Genomic DNA, 22,135 nt, shown 5'->3' on the forward strand with positions numbered 1-22,135 from the left:
ATGGTTGACGGAGATGGCAGAGGGCTTCATGGGTAGCTCGTGTTCGTACAGCGGGAAATGTGTTTTGGACTCTGCATTGTCAACTTAGAAAGACAGGTGGCTTGGAGAAAAGCACGCGATACTTAAAACTCAGACATGACTAAGTAAAGTGCCAGTTCGAATTTTCCACAACTTCCTTGCAGCTATGGTCGATTTCAGAAATTATCACATAGCAACCAAGCGACAAGCAGTCAGGTTTTACCAGTTAACAGAAGAAGAGATTGAATGATTGACCTCAGTGAACAGTACACTTACATGAGAACAGATAATTGTTCTCGGAGGTAAGACCGTGTCGATTGTTTCTGTGTAAAGAAACAATGGCAATACACAGATTCAGTTGCTCAATTCAATGCATCTGAGTACATTGTAACTTGGCGACATGCTCAGAAAGCACAATCTTAAAGAAAAGAGAACCGACTAAATACAATCAGGAAACAATACAAGCATCGACATCGACTATATTAATTTTTTAATGCCGTCGAGTCATGTCAGATCTAAACCGTAATATACAAGAAACGATATCTCAACCGATAAAATATCATCGATTCAATATTACCCTCCACTTTTAATCAGTCTCTTTAGGGCGAATCTCAATCCCCTCTATGATTAAACCGTTTTTCCAGCAACCATAATCCACCTGCATGAGATTCACCCTCATTTCTCCATCATAACCATCATTGCACGGGAACTCACCCAATTTGATCTCCAACCAACCGTCTTCCCTCTCCTTTGGGTATATATCCGTGCCTTCTTGCAACAACTCCAGGTCATGGTCTAGATAAACAGTCCGGTTCATAATAGTTTCACCATCAACATGATGAACTCCAACCTCAATAGGCAGGTTCTCAAATCCATCCGAATCTGGGTTAAACTTGAACACTAGGTATGCTGCGTATAGCGTTGACAGGGACAGTATGCGAACATCAAACCTGGCCCATATTTCAAACCAGCAAACGTTGATGAGCTCGGCAACCTCAGGGAACCTGTTCATGCATATGCATAGAATCAATACTTGAATGGCTCGAGCTGTTGCCCTCTGTATGGTACAGAATAGAAATAGAAATCAGAGGAGAGGGGAACGTTGAAACAGAGAAGAGAGAGAGGCTTTACTGATATGTTCTTCTTCTCATTTCTACAGAATTCATCATATTATATAGTTATAGATATCAATAGAAAATTCTAGTTACTCCACTAATGATTTCTCCCATTTAATTCATCATTTTCCAATGATACTAGAAATTTCACCAATCAAAGCATTTACTGATACGAACAAGTTTACATGCCGACACAAGCCCCTAACGTTCAAGTTCTAGTTCAAGACTATACCTCGAATCAGGCACAGATGTCCATCTCCAATACCTCGGGGTGTCGCCCCACACGAATCGAGAGTTCCCTCGCGGAGAGCATGTAGCATTTCTTCCCACTGCTTCTGCCCAGCGAAAAGCTCTGGCGATCGCCATAGCAATTAATTGAGTCAGCTTAATCTTCTAAGGTATATGCAATCATTAGCAATATATCAAGAAGAGGAAAGCGGCTATCTCACCCATCTCCCATCGTCGATAAGGACCGGGCGGTGGCAGAGACTCAAGTAGAGCTGCTTCCGGGGTGACAACTGCAGCGTCTGAGAATAAGGAGCAGCGGAGGCACGGGAGAGGACGGAGTCGATGTCCGTCGGCAGGAACCGCTCCCAGACAGAGTCTGAGTCGGCGGCCGACTTGAACACCGAGGAGACCGCGCTGACCCGGCAGGCATCCCGGGGGCTGATGAGAGCGATGACGGTGGATCTGAAGCCTTCAGGCAGCCCGGAGATATCAAATAGGTCGAGCCTCATCATTCCCATGCTTCCCAATGCCATCTCCATCTTCCTCCTTTATGCTTGCAACTCAACTGCAAATAATATCTTTCGGGAGAACATGTCCTCTTTCTCACTCTGGGCGAGCTTCAACCTAGGAGCTCCATTTATAGAAGTTTCTCCAACAAGCTTTTCCTATGTCTTTTCTTTTTTTTTTTTAGTGAACCTGCCACCTATTATACGTGAATCAATGGGAAATTTATGGTGCAATGATTGCAATCAACCAAACATAATAATACAAAAATCAGACTTTCGATTATTACTCCACTCCACTTCACTTTACTCCACCTATGTTTAAGTCAATTGTACTCCACTCCACTTATGTTTAAGTCAACTGTACAAATATTACTGATACTTTTTTTCTTTTTCTTTAATTTTTTAATTATTCAATTCAATTTTTAATATAAAATTCTCTCAACTATTCAGTATTTATTCAACAATATAATCATTACTTTCTTTTAATATTACTTTTTCATAATTTTTCTCATAATTTAATAACACAATCATTACAAATCAACTAAAATCAAAATTCAAATCAAATCAGTTCTAAAACTAAACATAACCATCTTTCAGGAAGAACATGCACTCTTTCTCACTCTCGATCATGGGCGAGCTTCAACCCTTAGAGCTCCATTTCTACATATGCAAAGCTTCTCCAAGAAGCTTTTCCTTTTTCTTTTTTTCTTTTTTTTTTATGAGTGAACATGCTGCATATTATACATGAATCAAGGAGGATTTTATGGTGCAATCAATCAAATATATTGATTCAAAAAATAGACTTCGATATTACATATGCCAAATAAATCTTTCAGTGAGAACATGCACTCTTTCTCACTCTCGATTTTGGGCGAACTTCAACCCCAGGAGCTCCATTTCTAGAAGTGCAAAGCTTCTCCAAGGAGCTTTTTCGTTGTTCTTATTTTCTTTTTCTTTTTTTTATGAGTGAACCTGCTGCCTATTATAAGTGAATCAAGGAGGATTTTATGATGCAATCAATCAAACATATTGATACAAATATCAGACTTCAATATTACATATGCCAAATAAATCTTTCAGGGAGAACATGCACTCTTTCTCACTCTCGATCTTAGACGAGCTTCAACCCCAGGAGCTCTATTTCTAGAAGTGCAAAGCTTTTCCAAGAAGCTTTTCCTTTATATATATATATATATTAGTGAACCCGCTGCCTATTATACGTGAATCAAGGAGGATTTTGTGGTGCAATCAATCAAACATATTGATACAAAAATCAAACTTCAATATTACATATGCCAAATAAATCTTTCAGGGAGAACATGCACTCTTTCTCACTCTCGATCTTGGACCAGGTTCAACCCCAGGACTTCCTTTTTTAGAAGTGCAAAGCTTCTCCAAGAAGCTTTTTCTTCTTCTTCTTCTTTTTCTTTTTTTTAGTGAACCCGCTGCCTATTATATGTGAATCAAGGAGAATTTTATGGTGCAATCAATCAAACATATTGATATAAAAATCAGACTTCAATATTACATATGCCAAATAAATCTTTCTGGGAGAACAACATTCTATCTCGCTCTCGATCTTGGGCAAGCTTCAACCCAGGGGCTCCATTTCTAGAGGTGCAAAGCTTCTCCAAGACGCTTTTTCCTTTTTGCTTTATTTTTTGAGTGAACCCCGCCACCTATTATACGTGAATCAATGGGAAATTTATGGTGCAATCAATCAAATTAGTTGCACCATACGATCATAAAAATTACTAAAAATTTAAGTAAAAAGTATATATTTTATTAAAAAATTAAGTAAAACTCTTTGAAATATGTGTAAAATGACTTCAAAATTTATATATATAACTTACCTTGGAATTTTAGTAATTTATTTTAGAATGTGTGTAATTTACTTTATTTATCAGTAATTTACTAGAAAGTTAACTAAATTACTATCAATTAAAGTAATTTACTTTGATTTTAAAGTAATTTATTTTGATTGTATCATGCAACCACTTTAAAGTGATTGCATTATAAACCTTCAATTTTCAATTACTCATCCATCGGTCATTACACTTAATTTGCGATATATAATAATGCACTTAATTTGGTATATAATAATTAATTATACTATGTTTGGTTGTGGAGTTTAATAATGCTTCACTTAACTCCACTATACACCACTTTATTTTTTCAATTCAACAACACAATCATTACTTTTTTATCTTATTATTTAATATAAAAATAAATTCTTTCACATACTTTTCTTAACTACTATTTAATTCAAATTTTTAAAACTAAATTATCTCAATTATTCACTACTTTTTCAATAATTCAACAACACAATAATTATTATTTTTATCTTATTCCTCAATTTAATAATAAATTTTCACACATATTTTTTCTAATTATTAATACAATTTCACTTAAATATTTATATAAATATTTGGACTCCATTTCATTACCAAATGCTAATTAATTACCTGAGAATTTACCTACGTAAATTGAAGCCGTGACGTCGCTAGCTATGTGTACGTGTTCATGTCCGTCCCCGGGGCCATTTCCAAAGTCGACTTCGTAATTTTGGTAGAAAGACGGCCTCTGGGGGACAATACCGTCTCCGACCACAATTTTGAGGAGAATCATAGCAGCAAGGAAGCATAACGTCGTCATATTTTGTTTTTTGTGAATGCGGACATCATGATGATGAACTTATTCCCAAGTGAGAGATAAAGACAGAAATTGAAATAATAATTATGTTGGTTGTAGTTTTAGAGTTAAGTAGTATTGAGTTTTGATTTTAATTGGGTTGTACTGATTATATTATTAAATTATGAAAAAAAGTGTGGAAAAAATTAAATAATAGTTGAGAGAAAATAATGATTATGTTGTTAAATTTAAAAAAAAAGTAATAAATAGTTGAAAAAAAGTAATAATTATATTGTTGAATTGAAGATAAATGAAGGTAAGTGTAATAAAGTTAAAATTTGTTTGTAAAACAAAACAAACCGTTAAGTTTTTTTGATGGAAGGAATAACGAGTTGAGATAGATGAGGAGTGGTGAGGAAGGATTAGCTCGAGGGGGGAAGCATTACCAAGATGTGTGTGCGCGGGCACTTGCGAACTCCTCCATTTGATTTTTAATAGTTGCTCATGAATGATGGTCAGTACATCTGTCGATCTATCTATATATATATATATATATATATAAACTTGACATCTATCTATCTATTATCTATGTAAAGGGATAGAGCCATAATTTTCATCCAATGGAGCAAAAACATAACTTCACATCAACAGTACATAAATATATTTTCTAGAGAGAGCAAAATTCATAGACTTTGTTTGATTTCAAAATTTTTTTTAACTCTACCCCACTTAACTCCGTTTATCTTCAATTCAACAACATAATTATTACTTTTTTAAAAAAATTAATCATATAATTCAATTTTTAATACAAAATTCTTTCAATTATGCATTACTTTTCATACAATTCAATAATACAATCATCACTTTCTCTTAACTATTTATTATTTTTCACACATTTTCTCATAATTTAACGATACAATCATTACAAATCAATTAAAATTAAAATTCAACTCTACTCAATTCTAAAATCAAACACAACCAAGTGTCGTGTGCTTTATTCCAAGCCACCTCTGTCTAAGTTGAAAATATGTTGTCTAGGTATGTTTGGTTTTTAAATTGAGATTTAAATTTAATTCAACTCAATTTTAAAACCAAACACAACCAAGTGTCGCGTGCTTTATTCCAAGCCACCTCTGTCTAAATTGAAAATATGCTGTCTAGGTATGTTTGGTTTTTGAATTGAGATTTTAATTCAATTCAATCAATTTTGGGAATAAGAAAAGATAAAAATAATTATTATTATAAATGCTGAAAAATATATGAATGTGTGGGAATATATATGTGTATGTATATATAGATGTAAAGTAAATATAAAATTTATTATTAAAAATTAATTATAAAATGATTAGAAAAAATATGAGTGAGATATTTTTATTAAATAATAATAATAATAATAATAATAAAATTTAAGAAAGAGTAACGTTGTATTCGGTAAAGTAAAATTTTAAACCTAAAATCAAATAAAAACCCAAAAAAATCGTCAGGCATTTGATATGCAATGATCTGGCTAATCCTTCTGCACCAAAACCCATATCCTGCTGTCCGGAAACGAGCCACCGATAAAGCTCTCTGCAATCTCAGTCATTCCATTAACCTTCCTCTTCGTGTCACTGCTTCATCGTCCTTAGGACTGTCAAACGATGTTGGTGGTCCCTCCTCATTGGAAGAAGCATTCACTTGGCCGATATTTTCTCCCCTAATATTGCGGCCATTAACATGAAGAAAAACAAATCAATAGAGAATGTAATGTGACGGCGCATATTCTCATTTGTTGATATAATTTAAAGATTATATGTTTAATACTTAATGAGATTATTTGTGTTCTTTTATTATTTATTTAATATTTATTTTTTATTTCACTAGACCTTGTATTTCCTTTATAATAAAAAAATGAAGAAAATGAGTTTGAAGTACGTATGTATGGGTCAATTTTTGAATCGGAAATATCCCAGCTAGCAATTAATTATGCACCCTTAGATAAACTACGTATATCGGTTTTGCAAGTGATCGCAACTGCCCGTGAACATGTGGAAGAATTTACTGTTGATCGAGAAGTTTAATATATGAAGAGGTCACCTATATAAATCATCTCTGATATCTTTCCCTTTTCTTTCTTTTTTTTCCCCTGAAAATTGGAATCGATATTATATGTCCGGTATGTTTGTGATTCAAGTGATCGCATACATCCGAATTGATCTGTCAATTGTGAATTCATTGAATTCTTTTTTTGATTGTTGCGTGTGAATTCATTGATTCTTGTAGTAAGGACTTGTCGCGTATATAGACCAAACAGTCCACAAGTTCCCGTACAACGACATTTATGAAAAGTGGAAAGGTTAGGTCCATCAATAAATTGATCGAAACAGCCTTTCAACATTATTTGAGGACAATAATATTCGTTTTCTTGATCGAATAGTGTCTCCATATATATAATGTATATTAGTTTATTCGTACATACAATGTACTCATGTACAGGATAGGTGCTTGATGATCGAGGGTCAAGCAAAAAATGAGATTGATGAGGTGAATCCACATCTGACTGATAATGGGCATATGTAACTTGCAGGTGCAGGTACCATGCAATAAATATCTAGGATGGAGAAAATATATATGTCAAGACCCATTAAGGATTAATGCTGGATAAGAATCTACCTTGATTTAATACCAAGATCGAATAGACACTTTGATGACCACAAGATTATTTTTCGGATGCAGTTAACAAGGTTTTGCTTCCGTAATGTACGTTGGCTTGGCGCAACATCCATGGTCGTGGAACTTTTGCGCTCGTGCTTGGAGCTTGCATGGTCTTTGGAGTCACCATACTCTGTCTTTATACTAATTAATAATTAATTACTATTTTTCGGTGAAAAACGGAATCAAAAGTCGTCCAATAATAATATTGTATCCTATTAAATTTTCATTAGACTTATACATGCTCGGGCTCATTTCCACTTAAAAGTTCAAGCTGATAAGTGGTGGTACCCAAGTCATATATTAACCCATGGATTTTCCTTTTCTTTTTTGATGCGGAATTTATCCCATTTTACTCCTCAACACCCGCCCTCACGTGCAACATGTGGTCTATTTTTGCCTACACGTTGTCACGTGCCCTTAAACACCCACCATCAACAATTGACCTCGAGCCGGGCTCATCTTCTGTGCTCGGGCGAGGGAGACACTAACACAAGGCGCACTGCATAGGCATGCATACGCGTAACCTAGGCTTTGATACTATATTAAATTTCCATTGGGCTTATACATGCTCGGACCCATTTCCACTTGAAAGCTTAAGCTGATAAGTGGTAGTACCAAGCTATATATTAACTCATGCATTTTCCTTTTCTTTTATAATGTGGGATTTATCCCATTTTACTCCTCAACGCATCCATAATATATTGGGCACGTAAATAATTAAAGACAATATAAATCTATGTATGCAATATATAGGGCATGCAGAAACACATATAATAATAGTTATTATTAAATTAAGCACGTGGAACACGATGGAATTAGACAAATGGGCACGTTCTCTGTAAAAAAAATACCCACTTGGGCCTACACGGACTCGAGCCCATCTGCAACCCAAAAGCTTAAGCTAATAGGTTACTGGACCCAAGTCTCGTATAAGCTTGTGGTTTCTTTCTCAATTTTTCGATGTGGGACAACATATCTCAACATTCTCTTCCGTCCCCATTATTTTGTATGCAATTAATATATCTGATACCTATGCAGTATATCTCTTCATTTATCGTAGCTAGCTTTGGGGTTATATCCACACTTATTTTGTCGAACAATGCGAACCACGCAAATGAATCATAATATCATCATATAAATGCAATTCACTGTTTGATCCCAAAAAGAAAGCATAAAATTCATTGAATAACACACATTTTTTTTCTTTTTTAAAAGTTCCTGAATAGACATATCAGTCATGCCATAAAACTGATAATATTTTACAAGAAATAGACATGTCAATCATGCCATAAATTAAACATGTTTTGCCATAAAATTGATAAATTATTAGGTCTTGTGTTTTTTTTATAATCCAAAAAAATGAAGAAAAAGAAAAAGAAAAAGAAAAAGAAAAGGAAAAAGAAAAGGAAAATCAAGCGAAATCTCCCAAGTTGGCCAATTTGTTCTGACGAAAGGCAGCAAGGATCGGAGGGGGGAGATTTTGGACGTAGCTTTCTCAAGAAGTTAGGGCTTGTTTTGGTTTGTGAATGCAATTTTAAAATCACAATTTTAACATAATTCTACTCACAACAAAACAAAATAACTCATACAAAGTCAAAAAGTGAGTCCCATTTATACCACTTTTTTTTACAACAATATAAAATAATTCATACAAAGTCAAACTGTGAGCCCCATTTATATTACTCTTTTTCAAAATTAAAATCTGATTTTAAAATAATACTATAAAACTAAACGCAACATAAAATTTTCACTTTCATAAGGACATAAATTTAAAAGAATTTAACTTCAGTCAGGCTACTCTAAGGAGGATTTTTTTTCAGTTACAATAGGAGGCTCGTAGTCTAATACAAGAAAATAGAAAGGAAATCTAAATAAAGGGGCACAGATAGTTTCACTGATGAGAATCGAACCTGAAATCTCTAAGTTACCAGGTAAGGGTATTAACCACTGCACTACACCCTCTTTCTCACTCTAAGGAGGATTTTACATGATCCAATTAGAGACTAACACGTCATAATTTATCAGATGATTATCGATAATAAAATATCAAAAATTGATTATATAGCAAGAATCTGAAATACAATAATAGATGAGATATAAATATAAAAAATTGGATAAATTTTGACAATACCTTTTATAACTTAGTAATTAGTCAATACACCTCTTTCTTTCAAAATTAACCACATAATACTCTCCCTTCAGCAAATGTGGCACTAAGAGTCTCTCCGTGAATCCATTGGCAACACGACTTCTATGGTGGTATTGGAGCACCTAAAACAGCCTGAGCCCATAGAAGACTTTTTCGTCTATATTATACAGAATTACCTTCGACATCTTGATGTTGCTACCGGCATGATTCGGAAGAAAATGGACGAACAACGTCAACTCTGTCCATGGCCAGGCCCTCGGAACGGTGTGGGGATCAACTTTGCAATCATTGAAGCGAAGACTGCCCTTTCAATGATTCTCCAGCGTAGGAAAATTGGACAAACATAAGACCCTAGCTCAATTATTAGTCCCAATTCATCTATATCAAAAGATAGTGTAGCGTAATTGCATATGCTCTTACCTGATAACCAAGAGAAAAATGTCAAAAAGTACAGTCGAATATCACATTGCTGGCATTTTAATCGACTCAACTCCTCATATTTCTTAATTAGTGTTTCAGCTTTAGGAACCGGTGTCCAATAGAGTCTAATTGGGTGTCCCTAGGTTTGATTAGTATAGATAACCATCCTTGTGTGTATGGCCGAACTTGTATGTGATTAATTGAGTCAAAATCGGTCAAACCATATGATTATTGTATTAATTTGTAATTATCATGTACATTTGGCTTAATCACATAGGTCTAAGGGTATATTCCATAAAGTCGGGTATATTGGGTTAGTTTATGGAGCATAATGACACAACATTCACATAACGACAATTAAACGTTCTTGGTGCCACATTGCGGAAGGAAAAGTATTGTATGGCTAATTTTGAAAGAAGGGGATGTCGTTCGCTAATTATTAAATTAGAGGGAATGTCACTGAAATTTATCCTAAAAATTATGTTGTGGTTATAAGTCAAATCACAAATTTATCGAATTTGAAATCTTTATATTATTAAGCGAAAGCGCCACTTTCGTGATTAGTTAATCCGCAAAAAGATGGAGGGCAAAGTATCGCTTCATGATCAACAGTACTCTTTTCCTCTCCACTATGCATGGAAGTCTGCTAACTTCTCTAGAAAGTATTACCTAAGAAAACTTCTCTAGGAAGGGGTAGAAACAGGCAAAGACCAAGATTTAATTATGAATTAGTTGGAATTATATTAAACTTCCATAAATTAATTCTGAAAATCAGTATTAGCTTTATCAAAGTTTATTTGACCCATTTTTATCGACCAGTGATATGATAAGTGCGTTGCACTTGCAATTGTCATCTGTTCTAGAAAGATTAGTACTGAATTTGGAACCCTTTCTAGGATGTAGCCAAGATCAATTGCACTTAATCTAATTTCTTTATAATAAATTAAAATATACCTCTTAAAATTTGCAGTTAACTTTTCCACAAAAAAAAGTCCAATTAATTGAATCAATGTATGCGAAATACTTATTGTGACATGATTAATTGAGAATTAATAATAATTGTGTGGTATGAGGAGCTTGCACAAATAATATACATAGACTAAGATATTATATATATATATACATATATATTAAAAAATGAGAATGGTATGTGGGTAGAAGTTCACCAGGCTTGGTCCAATTCAGTTTCTGATCGGATCGGTCCATTATAAGATAAAAATTCTATCATTTGTGTAGCTTTTCTTTCTTTTCTTTTTTTTGGCATGCTATTTGAAACCCTAATTGGACCCGAACTAATCTAGCCGAGTCGGATCGGCAATGGATGAAACTCTATCAGCGTGAATTTTTTGCATTTACAAAGACTCGAATTGAAGACCTTACTTAAGCGAAACAAACGTCGAACCGCTTGAACTAACTGAGGCTATTTATTTGTGTTGCTTTTCCATTCACAAAATATTCGAGGTCAGAACTTTGCTCAAGGAAAAAGAGGTATCAAATCACTTTAATCATCCCAATTTGATATTTTCGTGTATGTTTTACTTGACATGATAATTATGTAATAAAATAAATTCTCTCCTCTTATCTTTGTTTTGCTTGTAATTCGACGATTCTGCAAATGACATTATGACCCTTAAACAGATCACTAAAATAGTCCCAGATATGATGTCCTTAAAATCATGAATATGAATTGTATGAATAATACGAGAGATTATACTCCATTTGATTTCGCAATCGAATTTTAAAATTTTAACTCTAACTTTAACTCTACTCACTACACAACAAAAATCAACTCTTCAAAGTAAAAAAGGTGGGCCCTATACATAAATCCACATACAACTTTATTATACTCAATTCAATTTTTAATAATAAATTCTCTCAACTATTTATTACTTTTTTACACATTGTCTCGTAATTCAACAATATAATCATTGCAATCCAATTAAAATCAAAACTCAATTTTACTCAACTCTAAAACCAAACACACCATTAAGTTCGTTCTTCATCTGATTTGAAATTTTAAATACACAAAGTCTCTCCTCTGGGCTGATTGTAAGGAAGCACCAAAACCCCCTTTAGCAAAAATCAGTAAGTAATCCAGTAGAAAGTCAACTATCATTTGACAAGTGGATGGCCTCTCCTATCCCTAACTTGATAACTTACTAAGTCCCTGACTTGCATAATTTTCTTAACAGCTGTAGGAGCTAATATTTGTGGATTGAGACTCCAAACATTCTTATTTCTCTAGGATATGTACCTTCTTCTCATCATCCGCAAGTAACATATCATTCAACTAAAGTAATTCATCGTAAATTCTGGCACATGAGTAGTTCCTTTTAATCCTTAATGCTAGTCCCATAAACAAATAGATCAATTGCGACAGATGTACTGACCATCATTCATGAGTGACTATTTAATAATCAAATGGGGGAGTTCGCGAGTGCGCTCGCGCACACATCTACGTAATGCTTTCCTCCTCAGCCTACTCCTTCCTCACCTCACCTCACCTCACCTCATCTATCTCAACTTATTAATCCTTCCATCAAAAAACTTAAGGCTTTGTTTGGTTTGAGAAATTTTTTTTAACTCTACTTCACTTAACTCCACTTATCTTTAATTAAACAATACAATTATTATTATTTTTTCTTCAATTTTTTAACCATATAATTCAATTTTTAATACTAATTTTTCTCAACTATTCATCATTTTTCTCATAATTTAACAATACAATCATCACTTTCTCTTAACTATTAATTACTATTTCACACATTTTCTCATAATTCAACGACACAATCATTACAAACCAATTAAAATCAAAATTCAACTCTACTCAACTCTAAAGTCAAATACAACTTAAGTTTCGTGTGCTTTATGCCAAGCCACCTCTGTCTAAGTTGAAAATTTGCTGTCTAGGTATTAGTTTTTGAGTTGAGATTTTAATTCAATCCAACTCAATTTTGGGAATACGAAAAGATAAAAAATAATTATTATAAATGCTGAAAAATATATGAGTGTGTGGGAATATATATATATATATATATAGATGTAAAGTAGATAAAAAAATTTATTATTAAAAATTTAATTATAAAAATGGTTAGAAAAAATATGAATAAGATATTATTATTAAAAGAAAAAAATAAAACAGTAATGATTGTAATATTAAATTTATGAAAAAATAGAGTTGATCAACGTGACTACGGAAAGTGCCAGTTCGAATTTTCCACAACTTCGTTAGAGCTCGTTTCTTGCGTTGAATCATCCAATCATTGCCGGACTCCTTTCAACTGCAGAAAAGCATAATAAACCAAGAAACCAGCAGCCGAGTTTTACCAATTCACAGAAGGAGAGACGGAATGATCGATTGCCGTAAACGGTACACTTCCATGAGAACAAATAATAGTTCTTGGAGACTAGCTCCTGATTTACCTGCCTTACCCTGAGGTAGCACGGTGTCAGTTGTTCCTGCGAAAATTTGATCAACAACGGCAAATACAGATTCAGTTGCTTAATTTAATACATCCGAGCTCCTCACTGTAACTCGGCAATGCTCAGAAAGCACAATCTAATGAAAACCCGAGTGGATACAATCAGGAAATGAGACTGGCATCGAAATCGACTTTTTCGTGTCTTTCTTTTTTATTTATGATCTGGAAAAAGGTTCAAACAGAAGGGAAGCTAGCTTTCCACAATCTTGTGCATATGCATGGTGAAACTCTTCGAAAAGGCACTGCCGAGCTGTAATACTACAAGTATTGCCGACGCCGTCCTCTTTTAATCACTCTCTTTAGGGCGAATGTCGATCCCCTCTATGATTAAACCGCTTTTCCAGTGAGGATGTTTCACCTGCATGGCACTCAACTCCATTTCTCCATCACGGCCATCATTGCACAACTCGCCCAATTCGATCTCCAACCAACCGTCTTCCCTCTCCTTTTGGCTGCCTTCTCGAGGCACATCTTCTTGCAACTCCAGGTTGTGGTCGTGGCCGCGCAACCCAAGAGGCATCTGCATCCCGAGGATCCGGTGGCGTCTGCCGCCGTTCTGTTGATTCAGATAAACAGTTCGCTCCAATATGGCCTCACCATCAACAGGCCGAACTCTGACCTCAATAGGCAGGTTCTTGAATCCATACGAATCTGGGTTGAACTTGAACACCATGTTCGCTGCGTATAGCGTCGACGGGGACAGCATGCGAACATCAATCCTGGCCCGTATTTCAAGCCAGCAGACATCGAGGAGCTGGGCTACCTCGAGGAACCTGTTCATGCACGGATGGAATTAATACTCAAGCTGCTAATGTTCGAGTTCTAGTGCGATGCTACCTCGAATCAGGCAGAGACTTCCATGTCCAGTACATCGGAGTGTCGCCCCATGTGATCGAGAGCGCCCTCGCGGAGAGCATGTAGCATTTCTTCCCACTGCTCCTGTTCAACGAAAAGCTCTGGCGATCGCCATAGCAAGGAACTGAATCAGCTTAATCTAACGCACATCATTCAATCATCAGCAATAATATATCAAGAGGAGGAAACTGAGCCGGCGGCGATCTGACCAGTTTCCCGCCATCGATGAGGATCGGGCGGTGACAGAGGCTGAAGTAGAGCTGCTTCAGGGAAGAGAACTGCAGTGGAGCACCGGAGGCTCGAGGAAACATGGAGTGTACGTCCGCCTGCAGCAGCCGCGCCCAGACGGAGTCCGAGTCGGCGGCTGACTTGAACGCCGTGCAGACCACACTGAGCTGGCAGGCGTCCCGAGGACCAGTGAGGGCGATGAAGTCGGATATGCAGCCTTCCGGCAGCTCCGAGAAATCAACTAGTTCCCTCGTTGTTTTCCTCTTTTTTCCCACTGCCATGTCCATCTCTCTCTATGCATTTTGCTCTGCTGTTGTTTAGTATGCATCTATATATAGCTCCATGCGTGCGGCCTCCAACCGCTAATTAAATTTTCTCACTATTTTATTGTAATTAACAAAGGCAATTAACTTTAAACTTTTGACTATTATTTATTCCTTTAAGTATGGGGAAAAAAATAATATGTGTTTGTTTAAATTTAATTTAAATTGCTGAAAATTTCATTCTGCAAATTTAAGATTTTAATAGAATAGAAGTGTTTAATTGATTAAGTAGAATTTATACGTAAATATTATATGAGATGAAATTATATTTACACGATTGTCTAGGCCTTGTTTGACAAATGAAATTTTTTTTAGCCCTACTCCACTTTAATTCAACTTATCTTTAATTCAATAACACAATTATTATTTTTTTCTTTTTTCCTCAATTATTTTTATCTTGACTACTATTCAATTCAAATTTTAATACTAAATTCTATCAACTATTTATTATTTTTTAATACTAAATTTTATCAACTATTCATTATTTTTTAATACTAAATTCTCTCAATAATACTAAATTCCTATCATTCAACAACACAATCATTATAATCCGAAATAAATATAATTATTTATAGTTGGAATGGAGTAGAGTTAAAAAAAAATTTCATTTGCCAAACAAGCCAATACTTCATCTTCTTTTCACTTTTGCTCATATTTTATTATAATTTTTTTTGCAAATAAAAAAATGAAAATTGCAAAGGAAAAAAAAGGGGATCGAAGGTCTTGGTCGGAGTGGGAGGGGCAGTGGTGGCTTTCATTTCAACCATCGCCGTATGTACAACGTCGTTTGAACTCGGAATGAATTAAGAAAATATTTAAGTATATTCATGTTTTTACAGGAATTAATAAGACTATAAAAACTGTACAAAACAAAATTAGTGTATCTATCTAAAATTAAATGACATATATATAACGTATAAGTGCATTACATTGGCGATAAATAAATATGTAATACATATTGAATAAAATTATAAGCAAAATCTTTACTATATGATATAATTTTGGTGAAGACATTCAAATGAGCTTATATAAGATTTTCGAAAGAAATTATTGTTGATGTTAATTTTATAAAATTATGCTCACAAATAAAATAAAAGTCCAATTTTGATAGTAAAGATATCACAAAAATATTATTTTACATAATTGTCACAAAATTGTTTAATATAAATTTAACTCTATTTCACTTAACTCCACTTATTTTTAATTTAATAATACAATTATTACTTTTTCATTTTTTTTCAATTTTGTTAACCATTCAATTCAAATTTTAATATTAAATTCTCTCAACTATTCATTAATTTTTTTTATAATTTAACAACATAATTATTACTTTCTCTTAAATATTCATTACTTTTTTATATATATTTTTTCATAATTCAACAATATAATCATTGCAATTCAATTAATTTATATGTATTCAAAGTTAAAATAGAGTTGAGTTAAAACTCAACTCAAATGTCAAACAAAGATTTTTCACAAGAAGTAAGTTTATCTTTACAAATGTTATTTTATTGGATACGAACCTCGTGTAATACATGGGAGGGAAGACCAATTATTTTGTACAAATTGCCATTTCGGAAACCGATATGAACCCCGGTTTAAAATTTTCTTCAGATAAATTTAAGTTACATTTTAGAGACTATTATCCATGCAGTGATTTGTCCTGACAGTCCTGACATTCTGCAGGACAGCCTCTTCAGTACATCAAGCTCACACACCTAGTGCGAATGACGATTACAATGTCAATCAAATTCAAATTCAAATTCAAATTCATTCCAATCTCTCTCATAAATTTCTGTCTCATAAATTAAAGCTGGAAAGCCGGTCCGAATAATGGCCGGACACAACGACTTAGGTGGTTCGTTTTGGGGGGGGGGGGGGGGGGGGGGGGGGGGGGTGGGTTTGTGTGTTTCCCACCCGGGGGACCCACCCTACTATGTTTTTTTAAAAAAATAATTATTTTAAATTTTTTTCTATAAATTAAGTATATTATTTCTTCAAAGATTTATTATCCAAAACGTCAAATGGTCCCAATTAATTTAGTTTTTAGTGATATCGACTTATAATTGTGGATTTTTTTCGACAACAGGACTCGTATCTGAGATAGAATTTTTTTTTGGTGAAAGAGGAGATGCATTGAAATTAATTATCCATGTGCAAAGCGTTTACAGATCTCAGGAATGAAAGTCCCATAATATCTTCAAATAAAAGCTTCCTAATGCTAGGTGGAGAGTGGTGTAAAATAAGAAGGCTATTTGGTAGCTCCGTACGAAGGTTAGCAAGGTGGTCTGCACTTCGGTTTGCTTCTTTGTAGGTATGTTTCGGAATGATGACATCAAATTGTTGGCATAGTGTCCTGCAATCATCAATCAGATTAGTTAATGCCTTATTGGTAGAGTCACCCCAGACCCATTTCAAGACCAACTGTGCATCCAGTTCCACTATCAAACGACCAATTCCTTGGGCCCGAGCAATAATCAACCCTTGCCTAAGAGCTTTTAGTTCAGCAATAGGCCTGGTTGCCTGCCCAAGATTCATCTGATAGCCAACAATCCATCTCCCTAAGGGATCCCGGATGAGGCCTCCTGCACCGGCTAATCCCGGGTTGCCTCTCGAGCATCTATCTGAGTTTAGTTTATAAAACCCATCAAGCGGTGGTTCCCAACAGACTTGAAAGGTCGAGCTTTGTTTTGAGGGGATTTTTGATTCAATCGCATAAAATTTTGCAGCAACCTGAATGGTGTGCTCAATCAGGTTACTATGAAGGGGTTTCGAGGAAAAGAAAAGTGAGTTTCTATTCTTCCATAGGTGCCAGATAGCTAAGGCAAAGAGGACACACCAAGGAATTTGTAAGTGTGATGTCTGCACAGTGTCAAGATTGAATCTAATCCACTTTTTGACAGGAATGGTGAAGGATGCCAATTGAGACACAGGAATTTGAAAGTGTTGCCAAGAGGAACGAGCAATAGAGCAATCTCGGAGGATGTGTTCAGTAGATTCAAGTTCAGATTTAACTTTACTTATTACACAACAAAAATCAACAACACAATTATTACTTTTTTCTTTTTTTTTTTTCAATTTTTTAACCAGGCAAGGCAAGGGGGAGTATAAATTATCTCAACTATCTATTACATTTACCACAATTTAACAATACAATCATTATCTTTTCTCAACTATTCATTACTTTTTTCACATTTTTTTTCATAATTTAACAATATAATCATTACAACCCAATTAAAATTAAAACTCAATTCTACTTAACTCTAAAACCAAACACACATTTAATTTGATGTATTAAGTGTGTCACTTTAACTCGAGGTCATATTAGGATTTTCCGTTAGTTGAATAGGGGGACTTTACGGCTGATAGAACATATAAATTGGTCCCAGAAGGATATAAATTTTGAAAAGTCATCCCTAAAAGATTTTAATTGTACATTAGTCACGGTGTTTGAAACATTTGGACACGTTAGTAACTCCGTGCAACTTTCCATCTCGTCCCCGATGGAAAATGCTAATACGGCGTTAAGTGGTGAGTTGGCTTGTTAAATGCCATCTTAGCCATGAAAACTTCTAAAACAACGTTTTTTTACTCAAGTTAAAAGAAAATTTCTTTTTTAATAATAAAGGGAGAGGCAGATCTGTGGCCCCCTTTAGGTGACCTCTTGCCCTCCGGTGAGGTCGCCAGAGGAGTCTGACACCTCCGACGACCAAGCCTGAGGGGGACCTTATCCGGGTTTTGCAAGATTTTGGACCTTCTACGGATTAACGAAGTGGTCATGGAAAAATTCCATCTTGGAAATCTTTGGTTTATTTTGTAAGGTTTTCATTTCTATCAAATGGAAAAGCTGCTGCTCATATATGTCAAAGCTTCACTTGCACTCTTATGTCATTGTGCTGCAAGTGCTGAGTATCTGATATTCCTAAAAGATACACGTGGTTATCATTTGGAAGACGGGCTTGTTCTGTTACTCGAGAAGATAGCTTGTTTTGTCATGCAACATACTCTAATAGTTGTGCATAAAAGTGATGATTCGGAACTTGTCTTTCACTGCAACAGAGCTTTTCACTGCATCGATGGACTGGGAAGAAGTGCTTTATGCTTGGAGCGAGGGGTCTCTCGATAGTGGCGGGAGATGCTCCCAAATACTGGAGATGGAGTTCATTTTATCGATTGAGGTGTTCTCTCATCTCCCTAACTGTATTGTTCTTTGTTCTCTCCCTTCATCCCTTGTATCTTATTCAGTTACTGATACGCTTCTCTAACTGAAAGATTCTCTGAGGTTGCGGAACTACGAGGAGTGGCTTGGCTTGAGATTCATTGCAAGATGGAGAAACAGATGTTGTCCACCAACACGGCTTATGGAGCGTACTTCGTCTTTATGTTCTTTCAAGAAAACAGCGGATTTGAAATTCTGCCAGTAGAGGTGTCTATCTCGACCCGTCACAGTAGTCAGAAGGGCGTAGTTTACTTGGACCCTTCCGGAAAACTTAAGACAGCAATATCAGTTCTCTCTAGAGAGACTCTGGCCCATGTTTGCTGGCAGAGTTTCTCAGGCCGATGTGTGGACCGGAAGGGAGAAGCAACTGCCTCGGGAGAGGGAGGATGGTTGGGCTGAAGTTGAATTGGGTGGGTTCTTTACCTCCGAGGGAGAAGGTGGGGTAGTGCAGATGAGCTTGATGGAGGTGACGAGCACAGTCTGGAAATCGGGTCTTGTTATCCAAGGAATTAAAATTCGGCCAAAATAGAGGATGTGGAGCAATAAATATTCCTAAACATTCCGTCACACATTCTTATGATGTATGTATTTCTCGATAACAGTATGCCCTCGTTTGTAGGCTGCACGGGGAGTAGAGATTTGCAACTTTCGTTATGTTTGATTTGGCTTGTAGACCAATATGAATTGTTGGGATGATAGTATCTGTGTACTTCTTCATGTGGAACCTCATCGGCTTTCAAAATGTTTGACCATTCGAAGGCTCTGAATCAGAATTTTAACACACAATCTCTGAACAGTCGAGAGATCTTAGGATACTGGGCAAGCATAAACATGCCATTGCTGCTACTGCAACAATCAGGAAAACGAGATTAGGGGCGACATATGGTATGGTATGACTCTCCGAAAAAGGCAATGCTGCGCTGCAAGAGTATGCCAATGCCCTAAATTAGAATTACAACACACAATCTCTGAAACAGTCGAGAGATCTTGGGATACCCGGCAAGCATAAACATGCTATTGCTGCTACTGCAACAATCTGGAAAATGAGACTAGTGTCAACATAGGCTGCTTTCATGTCTTTCTACAAACGTCAGGTGACTTCCACACTACTACGTATGTTATGGTATAACACCTGATTGTGTGATCAAGAATTGAGAAGGCTAGGTAGTTATTGGACCACAAGTTCACTAATGACCAAAACAGAAAAAAAAAAAGGAACAAAAAGGATGATTTCTCTCATCAAAAGGATAATTCTCAACCAGATTTGCGAGAGGGGAAGGGGAGATGATAATGTAAAATAATATCAAACATCCATTATTTTAGATTGTGAATAATGCAATTTCAGAGTTGCACCTACATGTATGAGTACAAATTAAACAACAGGAGTACAAGGGATCATTTTAAGATCGTAAAGGCATGTCGTAGGACTGATGGAATTTTTATTGCCTTCAATTAGCTTACCCGACAGCAATGGCTTTCGCAAAGATTGGACGTCCGAGAAAGTTGAGCATTCATGTAATTACATTTCCGAGCATTCCTTTCTTCTCTTGTTTCTATGACGATTAAGTGCCCTAATTTTTGCGAAATTTCAGTTTTTGATAAATCATTCCCTTGTAACAATTTCTCCCTGTCTAAATTGGCGTATGAGCGTCATGTGACATGTTTTGGCCGGAAATGTAGTCAGAATGCGGTCCAAGAGGCACCTTGCTTATTATTTGGTTAGGTTGGGAGGTTATTTGCCAAATTTTGAAGGTCAAGGGGTAAACCCTTTTTCATTCCATAGTTCGGGAGGTAAAGTGAATTTAACTCTATATTTTTTAGATTTTGTATGATATGTTATAAATAAGAGTGTTATCCACATAAATAAACAATGTTTATTCAGTTCTTAAAGAACATCATTGCCACACATGTGCTCTCAAAAAGTGCGTTTACCACTAAAGATGAGTTGTTCATATGTTATTGTTTCATTTGAAGTTCTTTCTTACTGCAATTAAATTTATACAATCGGATGTTGTGCTTTGAATTTCTTTTTTCTTTCATTCCTATGGGTTCATGAAACTCTTTGCAATCAAGGAACGAGCAAGCGGCCGATGATCTGAGAATTCGCTGCGTCATTCTTTACAGGTGGGTTCAATAACCAGACGGAATTTTTCGGTTACTCATTAGGGAATTGATTAGTGGAATTTATTTTCATCTTTACGATGTTGAAGAACTTTATCAAGATAAATTGATTTTTGAGAATAATCATTGTTCTTAAATTTTCGATTTTTCTTAACTCACATTTTTTTCCCAGATTGATTATGGTGATTTAAATATCTTAAGATAACCTAATCTATGTTTTTATTATATAGTTTATATTATTGGATCATCTTGGCTTCAAGGTTACCACTGTATTATCGAAGGATTGTTATTTCTTTAAAGGTTTGGCTAGATATGCCTTTTGATGAGTTTTTATTTCTTTTTTTGGTAATCTTCAGTTTGATATCATACATTTATGGAACTATATATTAGTACCGTATATTGTTGTCGGTATTAAACTCTTAAGTTTTTCTACTCGTGTAACGCTAAAAGGAATTTTTTCGATCTCTTGAATATTAAAAAAAACAAATATTTTTAATTTTTTAATTTAGATATAGATATAGATTTGTGAGACAATTCGTTATTTTTTCGATTTTTTTAGCTTTCTTTAGAAAAATAGTTCTTAAAATCTTTAAAAGATATATATATATATATATATATATATTTAATGGACAGATCATTTATTTCTCGGGTTTTCAGGTTCTCTAAAAAAAATATTTTTATTTTTTAAAACATAAGGAATTTAACGAACTGGTCAATTTTTTATTTCGAAATTATTTTTTAAAAATATCTCATCATAAAATTCAATTTCTTGATTTCTTTAATTTTTATAATCTATATAACATGATGTATTTTAAACAAATGAGAAGATTTTATTATATGTATAGATATTATTTAATAATCTCAATTTTTTTAAACGAAAAATAATATTTTATAAATAAATATTAGCATAAAAATAAGTATATATATTAATATATATTCATACATAATATAAAATATATTAAAATGTGGTTATGTGGACAACCTTTAGTATATATAGTAAGAAAAAGTAAATATGGATTATATGTTATTGCAGATATCCATTTTAAAAATAGATTAGATGATATTTATAAATATATATATAAATATATTTTCTTTTCAAAGAAAAATTAGATTACCCAAAAAAAGAAGAAAATAAATCAGATTATA

General features: G+C 34.7%; 2 protein-coding genes and 1 pseudogene across 3 annotated transcripts; 1 reads left to right on the forward strand and 2 right to left on the reverse strand.

Annotated features, from left to right (window-relative positions):
• Positions 1 to 244: 244 nt before the first annotated feature.
• On the reverse strand, positions 245 to 2,024 carry LOC116194375 (putative F-box protein PP2-B12). Its single transcript, XM_031523217.1, is given in 4 exon segments — positions 245 to 1,022; positions 1,366 to 1,418; positions 1,420 to 1,485; positions 1,583 to 2,024. Coding segments are annotated over 4 exon segments (855 nt in total). The 5' UTR covers positions 1,901 to 2,024; the 3' UTR covers positions 245 to 604.
• Positions 2,025 to 13,179: 11,155 nt separating this feature from the next.
• LOC116192602 (putative F-box protein PP2-B12) lies at positions 13,180 to 14,635 on the reverse strand. 2 transcript variants are annotated; one of them, XM_031521205.1, is made up of 3 exons: positions 14,308 to 14,635; positions 14,114 to 14,199; positions 13,180 to 14,016 (listed from the first exon to the last, which is right to left on the reverse strand). In XM_031521205.1, exons 1-3 carry the CDS (start codon positions 14,611 to 14,613, stop codon positions 13,530 to 13,532), a joined length of 879 nt encoding a protein of 292 aa, XP_031377065.1. In that variant the 5' UTR covers positions 14,614 to 14,635; the 3' UTR covers positions 13,180 to 13,529. The 2 variants fall into 2 exon arrangements, with proteins under 2 accessions (XP_031377065.1, XP_031377058.1); XM_031521198.1 differs by having other exon boundaries at positions 14,081 to 14,199.
• Positions 14,636 to 18,684: 4,049 nt separating this feature from the next.
• Positions 18,685 to 19,610, forward strand: LOC116207576 (annotated as a pseudogene).
• The last annotated feature ends 2,525 nt before the right edge of the window (positions 19,611 to 22,135 follow it).

The sequence above is a fragment of the Punica granatum genome, chromosome 1, assembly GCF_007655135.1.
Source record: "Punica granatum isolate Tunisia-2019 chromosome 1, ASM765513v2, whole genome shotgun sequence".
Classification (NCBI taxonomy): Eukaryota; Viridiplantae; Streptophyta; class Magnoliopsida; order Myrtales; family Lythraceae; genus Punica; species Punica granatum.